The sequence below is a fragment of the Sinocyclocheilus grahami genome, unplaced genomic scaffold, assembly GCF_001515645.1.
Source record: "Sinocyclocheilus grahami isolate Dianchi unplaced genomic scaffold, SAMN03320097.WGS_v1.1 scaffold1921.1, whole genome shotgun sequence".
NCBI classification, from domain to species: Eukaryota; Metazoa; Chordata; class Actinopteri; order Cypriniformes; family Cyprinidae; genus Sinocyclocheilus; species Sinocyclocheilus grahami.
The window spans coordinates 164231-173450 of NW_015507100.1; the positions used below are offsets into that span (position 1 = coordinate 164231).

Sequence of the window (9220 nt, forward strand, 5' to 3'; positions counted from 1 at the left end):
TGAGACTGTTTGTGAGTCTTTTTGACTGATTCTTTACATGGAATCAGTTAGAGAGTCATTTGTTCATGAATCAGACTCCACTGTTCACACTGTAGTCATCAGACTGATTCAGATTGTGAGTGTGAGACTGTTTGTGAGTCTTTTTGACTGATTCATTAGAGGGAATCAGTTAGAGAGTCATTTGTTCATGAATCACACCCCACTGTTCACACTGTAGGCATTAGATTGATTCAGATTGTGAGTTTGAGACTGTTTGTGAGTCTTTTTAACTGATTCATTACAATTAATCTGTTGGAGAGTCATTTGTTCATGAATCAGACTCCACTGTTCACACTGTAGTCATTAGAACGATTCAGATTGTGAGTGTGAGACTGTTTGTGAGTCTTTTTGACTGATTCTTTACATGGAATCATGAGCCAGACTCCACTGTTCACACTGTACACTCTCACAAATAAAGCTTTATTGGCATTGAGGAACATGCATGGAACCACTAAAGGTTCTTTATAGTGCAAAAATGTTCTTCACACTAAGAAAATACGGTTGTATTAAGAACCGATCACTGAAAGGCTCATAAATGGCACAAAGTCGTTCATCACTCAGAAGCAAGAACTGAGTTTATACCGCATGAGATTGAGTTTGCTGAAAGACTCTTATTTCAGTAACACTAAACCGCAGCTTGAATGTTCTGGTGTAACTAGAAGAGACGGGTCAGGTTAACTAACGCGTGACGTAACTATTACAGGTGGAAGAGATGGTAAAACAGCACAGCTCTGTAATCAGGCAATGATCTCTAGTTAAACAGTCTGGTTTAAATAACCAGTCTTCCAGAACTGGTTAGAGGTGCTATAATACAAGTTTTCTAGAAGATGTTTATAAGCTTGAAGGATCTGCAGAGGACTCTTTCCCAAGGTAACATGAGATGTTTGTGTTCAATCCTGTTGGTGTTTGCCTGTAAATTCATCTTAAACTGATGTTTGATGAATGCATTCATGCATTTGTATGGATATGTCTGTTTGACAGTCAGTGCGCTGAAATCATAGACGAGGAGGAAGGACACAAGATGACGAGGCCTGATGCTTTCATCTCACTGGACGCTGAGGCTGACGTCTCTGCGAGGAGAAGAAAACCAACCCTCGTTAGGTCAGTTAGAATTAACCATAACTAGCATGTTCACACAGCAGCCTCACTCCAGATGTGTCTCCTGATTCAGATCCAAAACATTTGATCCGTCACTACTTCTGCAAGTCCAGAGTGACTCCGAATCAAAGTGTGAACGCAGGAAGCCGCAGTCCTGTCAGGTGCGTCTATCATTCACAAACTATTAGAGTTTTTATTAATACTCTGGAAAAAAAAACATGTAGGATTTTCGCTCAGAAATTGCTGGTAAACTTCACAAATAATTACTAAGAAACAGCAAGAAAAACGTTGAATTAAACATGAAATTTTGATGTGGAAAAACTGAAATGGTAGTTTTATTTACTTCGAAAAATATATTTTTGCAGTGTTTTTTTTTATAGATTTTTGTTTTGTTTTTAGTTAAACATTTAGTGTTTTGATGTATGTTTTTGTCATTTTTATTTTATAAATATGTCTTTAAAACTATTTACACTTATGTATTGCGAGTAAATTTCAGAAATAATTACAAAGAAACATCAAGAAAAACTTTGAATAAAACATGACATTTTGATGTGGAAAAACTGAAATAAATTGTTTTTTGTAAAATTTAATCCAATAATCCTTGTTTTATTTACTTCGAAAAATATATATTTTTACAGTGTATTTAGAATTCGTTTTTATTTTTATTTACTTTTTTGTTTTTAGTTAAACATTTAGTATTTTGAAGTATGTTTTTGTCAATTTTTATTTTTATTTTTTAAATATGTCTTTAAAACTATTTACACTTATATATTGCGAGTACATTTCACAAATAATTACAAAGAAACGGCAAGTAACTCATTAAATTAAACATGAAATTTTAAAGCAGAATGACTAAAATAGCATTTTATTGTAAAACATACTCCAGTTACAACTTTGAAAAATAATTTTTACAGTGTATTTAGAATTAGTTTTACTTTTATAATTTCTGCTTTAATTTTCATTTTAGCGACACTTTTAGTATTTTGTTGTATGTTTTTGTCGTTTACATTTTTTTTGTTAAATATATATTTGAAAGAATTTACACTCATGCTAGTAAATTTGGCAAGTATAAAGAAATGCGAAAAAGTAACACATTCATTAAATATGAAATTTTGAAGTAGAAAAACTAAAATAGTATTTTCTCGTAAAACATACTCCAGTAAAAATTTGTTTTAATTGCAGGTAATTTTTATCGCGTATGTAGTTTTATTTCAGTTTTAGTTATTTTAGTTCATGAAATTAAGTGTTGCCTTGGCAACTAGCTGAAATAAAATAAGTAAATTTTTTTATATTAGATAAAGTTAGTTTAATTTCAAGTGACAATTTTTTTTAATGGTTTTAGTTTTGGTTTTATTTAACAATAATAATCCTGGTGTGTCCATCACTTTCCAGCATCTCTCCTCTAATGAGGGATGTTGAACGAATGAAATGTGAATCTTAAATTGTGCATCTGGTTGATTCGGATGAATTCAAGGGTTTAGAACACAGATTTCAGTTCAGACAACAAACAGGAGATTTTATTTGCTAATATGATTTGTGATCTACACCACTGAATATGCAACATGTTGTGTTTCAGTCTCTGCGCACTAATATCCAGTACCACAAAGTTTTTAAAGACATAAGTGAAGATGAACAACTCAGACAGAGTATGTACGACCAGTTTGATTTGTTTTGTTGATTATTATTGAACACGTAAAGAAGCTTTGGTTTTATTCTGGTATTTTCCTGCATCCAGGTTACACATGCGCGCTGCAGAAGGACATTCTGTACCAGGGACGGCTGTTTGTGTCCGATAACTGGATCTGTTTCCATTCCAAAGTGTTCGGAAAAGACACTAAGGTAAAACCTGAAAACTGCTGAAAACAGGATACACGGATACACTGGTGTTCATAAGTTTGGGGTCGGTAAGATTGTTTAATGTTTTTGAAAGAAGTCTCTTGTGCTCACCAAGGCTGCATTTATTTGAGCAAAAATACAGTAAAAATTGTGAAAAATTATTAAAATTTAAAACAGCTGTTTTCTCTGTGAATATGTGTTAAACTGTAATATATTTCTGTGATGCGCAGCTGTATTTTCAGCATCATTCCTCCAGTCTTCAGTGTCACATGATCTTCAGAAATCAGTATAATATGCTGATCTGCTGCTCGAGAAACATTTCTGATTATTAGCAATGTTGAAAACATTAATATTTTTGTGGAAACCGCGATGCATTTTATTTTTCAGGATTCACAGATGAACAGAAAGTTCAAAAGAACAGCATTTATTTGAAATAGAAATCTTTTGTCGCATTATAAATGTGTTTACTGTCACTTTTGATCAGTTTAATGATGAATAAAACAACAGTAGTGTGTTTGAATTATACGCATCGCATTGTTTCTCGTTCAGATTGCGATTCCAGTTGCTTCAGTAACAGTCATCAAGAAAACAAAAACTGCCATCTTGGTGCCAAACGCACTGGTTATTTCTACAGCACTCGAGCGGGTAAAAGATGTTTCGCTATCATGTAAATAAACTTGTAAACGTGTGTGTCTCTAATCGCTGTTATTGTGGTTTTTACAGCATGTGTTTGTTTCGTTTCTGTCTCGAGACACAACCTATAAGGTTTTGATGTCTGTTTGCCCTCATCTGGTTGTAAGTTCTTCAGTCACACACATTTAATTCACTTCAGTTGAATCATATCGTTTCTGATGAATAAATGTGGCCTGATTGCAGGAGAAGAGTCCTGGGATCAGTCAAATCCCGTCCCAGAGCCTGAGAGGACATCCGGCGACTCTGCCGACGGTACGAGCGATTCAGAATAGCTGTCTGTCTTCATTCCTTCAGTGATCATTACACTGTAGTCATCAGACTGATTCAAATTGTGAGTTTGAGACTGTTTGTGAGTCTTTTGACTGATTCATTACAGTGAATCATTTAGAGAGTCATTTGTTCAAGAGTCAGACTCCACTGTTCACACTGTAGTCATTAGACTGATTCAAATTGTGAGTTTGAGACTGGTCTTAAGTCTTTTGACTGATTCATTACAGTGAATCATTTAGAGAGTAATTTGTTCAAGAGTCAGACTCCACTGTTCACACTGTAGTCATTAGACTGATTCAGATTGTGAGTTTGAGACTGTTTGTGAGTCTTTTGACTGATTCATTACAGTGAATCATTTAGAGAGTAATTTGTTCAAGAGTCAGACTCCACTGTTCACACTGTAGTCATTAGACTGATTCAGATTGTGAGTTTGAGACTGTTTGTGAGTCTTTTGACTGATTCATTACAGTGAATCATTTAGAGAGTCATTTGTTCAAGAGTCAGACTCCAGTGTTCACACTGTAGTCATTAGACTGATTCAAATTGTGAGTTTGAGTCTGTTTGTGAGTCTTTTGACTGATTCATTACAGTGAATCATTTAGAGAGTCATTTGTTCAAGAGTCAGACTCCAGTGTTCACACTGTAGTCATTAGACTGATTCAAATTGTGAGTTTGAGACTGTTAGTGAGTCTTTTGACTGATTCATTACAGTGAATCGGTTAGAGAGTCATTTGTTCATGAATCAGACTCCAGTGTTCACACCGTTGTTAGACTGATTAGATTAGACTGATTCAAATTTACAACTATTTGTTCAATTCTCAGCCCATTTTCACATGTGTGAATGGTTCTGAACACACACCTAATCCTGATTTTCACTTTTTCAACACCGTTGATAGAAAAGATCAAATAATCTTCATTCTTATTTTGTGAAAAAAAACTGTGATGGAATGTTTTTATTGATATTTTTGAACTCAGCTTCATCAAATTAGGTAATATTAGGTCTTTTTTGCAAGGGTTGTGTTATATATTCACGCTGATGTCTGTGCGCAGGATTTCACTGCAGATCTGTCGGATTTGGACGGTCCGGTCAGACAGACGGGTGAGCACATGGACGACAGCAGCAGCTCTGACTGTCCAGAGTCACCGGATTTCGTCAAAACCCCGAGTGTGTTTTGAACACCATGACTTTGAAGTTCAGTGATGTTCTGATGTGTTATTGGCTCTTTATCCTTTCTTAACTTGGGATTTTTTCCCCCCAGAATTCCCGAAACGATCCCAAGCTTTCATTGAAGTGGCTAAAAGAGACAGTGAACTGGATTCTCACCCACAACAAGAAACCAACGCCACAGCAAACTTACCGTACACTGGTAACACACTCACACACACTCTCTCACACACACACACACACACACACACACACAAAAGCATGACACACACACACACACACACACACATCTTGAGTCTCTCTGTAAACATCAGGCATCAGTGATTTGCTGACGTGTATTTTAGTTTCTACAGGATCAGAGGTGGAGTTCATGAAAACACTGCGGCCGGTGTCACTCTCACTGAACGCTCTGGTGTTGATCTGTCTCTCTCTGTGAGTCTCAGCGTGTTCATTCATACACTACTGGTCAAAAGCAATCTGAAAACTGCTTAATATTTTTGTGGAAACTGTGAAACACTTATCATTCAAACGTTTGGGGTACAAAAAAAGAGGAACTTATAATTCTATTCATCAAGGATGTATTACATTGATCACAGTAAAGGCATTTATAATGTTACAGAAGATTTCTATTTCAAATAAATGCTGTTCTTTTGAACTTTGTTCATCTGTGAATCCTGAAAAATAAAAAGTATCACAGTTTCCACAAAAATATTAATGTTTTCAACATTGATAATAATCAGAAATGTTTCTCGAGCAGCAGATCAGCATATTATACTGATTTCTGAAGATCATGTGGCACTGAAGACTGGAGTAATGATGCTGAAAATACAGCTGCGCATCACAGAAATACATTACAGTTTAACAGAGATTCACATAGAAAACAGCTGTTTTAAACTGTACTAATATTTCACTATTTTTACTGTATTTCTGATCAAATAAATGCATCCCTGGTGAGAGCTCTGTTTGGTTTGCTCTTGATCTCTCAGGGTCTGTGTCCTGCTGTTGTCCTCCTGTTACATGGCGTTTAAGATCGTGTCTCTTGAGGAACGTCTGACGTCTCTCGTGTCAATGGAGTTTCCCCAGAAAAGGTAAAGACAAAAGTGATTTAATGGCTTTAACTTTATTTTAAATTTAATTGTATTATTTGGTAAAGCAGAATATCAGAAACTCTAAACGTACCAGATTCCAGAAGATCATCAAATGTTTGTAAATATATATATATATTATAATTCTAATGTTTTATGCTTCATATAATCTGTTTCTCTTGTTATCTATGTATATTAGATATCATATGGCTGAACACTGTATGTGTGGTTATGATTCCAGAGACGAATATCAAAGCCTGTTTGCTGGAGATACAGCTGAGATCTACTCGGTTCTTTCTGCAAGTCTTCTGAAGCTGGAAAAGGTTTGTATGTGTGAACACATCTGAACGTCTCAGAATGGGAAGGATTGGTTTTCTTAATCAAACATTCATTGTAATTGATCTATTTGATGAACTCCAGCACACACAAATGGGCTGTAAATGTGCTCACCCTCAGGTTATTCAAGATCAGAGTTTGTTTCTTCATCAGGTTTGGAGAAATGTAGCACTGCGTCAGTGTCTCAGCAATGGATGCTCTGCAGTGAATGGGTGCCGTCAGAACGAGAGCTGATAAAAACATCACAATAATCCACAGCACTCCAGTCCATCAGTTAACATCTGGAGAAGACAAAAACTGAAACTAATCCAGCGTTAAGATGTTTTTGGACTGTTTAAACGCTGCTTGATCTGTGCAGATTTATCTCCTGATTCAGAACACTTTTTCACTGGAGGAAGTTATTATGGATTATGAACTCTATGGTATTTTAGTTAAAAGCGTCTTAATGCTGGATGTGTTTCAGCTTTTGTCTTCTCCAGATGTTAACTGATGGACTGGAGTGCTGTGGATTATTGTGATGTTTTTATCAGCTCTCATTCTGACGGCACCCATTCACTTGCAGTGAGACACTGATGCAATGCTACATTTCTCAGATAAAGAAACAAACTCATCCTAATCTCGGATGCACTTAGAATGAGATCATTTTCATCTTTTGGGTGAACTCTTCCTATAAGCGTTGTGAAGATAAAATCACAGTTGGTTTAAAGATGATCATCCACGGTGATCACTGAGGAGCTCTTCTGAACAACACAATCACGCTTTTCCAGATCCACAGAAACCTGCAGAGACTGCTGGAGACCGTGTCTGAGGTCTGAATGAAGGGCGTACGGGCCGTTAAGGTACTTCTCTCAGAGGAAAAGACATGGAAATGAAAGCCAACGTCATGATGTTTTAGTGACACGTTCAAGAAAATTTAAGTAACTGTGAAAAAAAAAAATCATGAGTAGAACTAGTCATCATTGGCTGTTTTATACAAACATTAGAAGCCAAGCATGAGATACACATTAGCTGAGCCAGTGTTTTTGACTGAACTGTTTAAATAAATGTAAATAGCCTGATATTTGACTTTGTATGAACAGACTGAACAGACTCATTAGAAATACAATTAAGATACCAATAAAACAAAACTGTGTGTAATTGTCATTTGGATTGAATAAAGTGTGTAGTCTCTGAACATTAAGCTTTGATGTTGATTTCATGTCGGGCATCATAACAGCTAAGGAAAGTTTTGAGATGCTTGGACCGAACCGGACCTCATGATTTAACTCATGCACACACACAAACGCTGGCACAAACGTGCTGAAAATGCTCTCACCCTCAGGTCGTGTTTGAGTTTGTTTCATCATCAGGTTTGTAGAAATGTAGCATTGCATCAGTGTCTCACTGCAAGTGAATGGGTGCCGTCAGAATGAGAGTCCAAACAGCTGATAAAAACCCTTTTCTCTGCACGAAACAGGATAGTGAGGGAGGCGTGTGGAACTAATATGAAGAAAAACAGAGCATGATGATCATATGAGAAAAGACAAAGCGGTTTTCCTGATCCCGTGTGCTCTGAAACACAATGTTCTTCTGAGGAGGAGGTGGTTTGCGAAGGATCTCTTTCAGCTCGGCATTGTGAAGAGTGAGATTGTGAAAGAGCGTGTTGTGTTATATGCTAATGTGACTGAATGTCATCGCTCCTCTCCACAGATAACCATTGTTTCTCTCTGAACTGGAACGAGGACGAGTGCTGGGGGGGTTTGAGCTCTTAAACATTATGCAGAGGATGGAAATACTTCATATCGTTGACTGTACAGTTCACTTGTTGTTTGTTTTTTACCCAATATCATGATTTTAGGTTTGAATGTGTATTGATGGAAAAGTTTTCAGCTGCTTTTAAATCACTTTTTTGCATTAAAAATGATTTTTCAATAGAACAAATATTCTTTTGAGCTCATAAAACTGCGCAGTTTAGTTAAGAAATATACTACGCACTATTTTAGATTGTCTGTACTGTGGCAGGGTTATTATAATGAACTAAAAGTCAAGTTACAACCATTTCGTTACTTGAAATAACTTAAAAGTTAACTGAAACAAAACATTTTTTTTTCACTTTTTCACTTTAATTCAGTTTAACTTGATGTGCTAAAATAACTAAAACTAAAATTTAAATACAAATGTATAATAACTACTATATAAAGTACTAAAAATGACAAAAACATGTAAGGAAATTATTAAGATTACCTTAAATTAAAATGTAAAAAAAAAAAAAAAGATTCAAAAATTATAATAGTCTCTCAATGATACTAAAATAGCACTGTTACTGCAGCAGGATAGTGTTACAAATGCTTATATGTCAAAGAAACATAGTTACGAGTAAAATATTAAATAAGCGTTTCATTTATTAACATTAGTTAACATTAATTAATACTGAACAATAATTCTACAGCATTTATTAGTCTTAGTTAATGATAATTTCATCATTTACTAATGACTATATTTTTTAATTAAAAACTGTATTTGTTACCAACATGAACGATTGTACAGATATTATTAAATGTTATAGGACATATATTGTTCTCTGTTAGTTAGTGCATTAACGCGTCTGTGTTTCTGCGCGCAATTACGCGCCTCTCGTGACGCACGCGAAAACATGAATGAAAACATCAGGAATAAACTGATCTGTGTGTGTGTGTGTGTGTGAGAGAGAGAGAGAGTG

At 35.5% G+C, this 9220-nt stretch overlaps 1 protein-coding gene across 1 annotated transcript in view; it reads left to right on the plus strand.

Moving 5' to 3' along the window:
• gramd2b (GRAM domain containing 2B) overlaps positions 1-7648 on the plus strand; it is a 9144-nt gene extending 1496 nt beyond the window's left edge. The window contains exons 2-14 of the mRNA XM_016259783.1: positions 1021-1140; positions 1211-1298; positions 2714-2783; positions 2873-2976; positions 3523-3618; positions 3697-3768; positions 3850-3918; positions 4987-5101; positions 5196-5303; positions 5446-5533; positions 6088-6189; positions 6428-6509; positions 7290-7648. Coding sequence (XP_016115269.1) covers positions 1021-1140; positions 1211-1298; positions 2714-2783; positions 2873-2976; positions 3523-3618; positions 3697-3768; positions 3850-3918; positions 4987-5101; positions 5196-5303; positions 5446-5533; positions 6088-6189; positions 6428-6509; positions 7290-7337 — 1162 coding nt within the window. The 3' untranslated portion in view covers positions 7338-7648. The remainder of the gene's footprint in view (positions 1-1020; positions 1141-1210; positions 1299-2713; positions 2784-2872; positions 2977-3522; positions 3619-3696; positions 3769-3849; positions 3919-4986; positions 5102-5195; positions 5304-5445; positions 5534-6087; positions 6190-6427; positions 6510-7289) is intronic.
• Positions 7649-9220: the final 1572 nt, after the last annotated feature.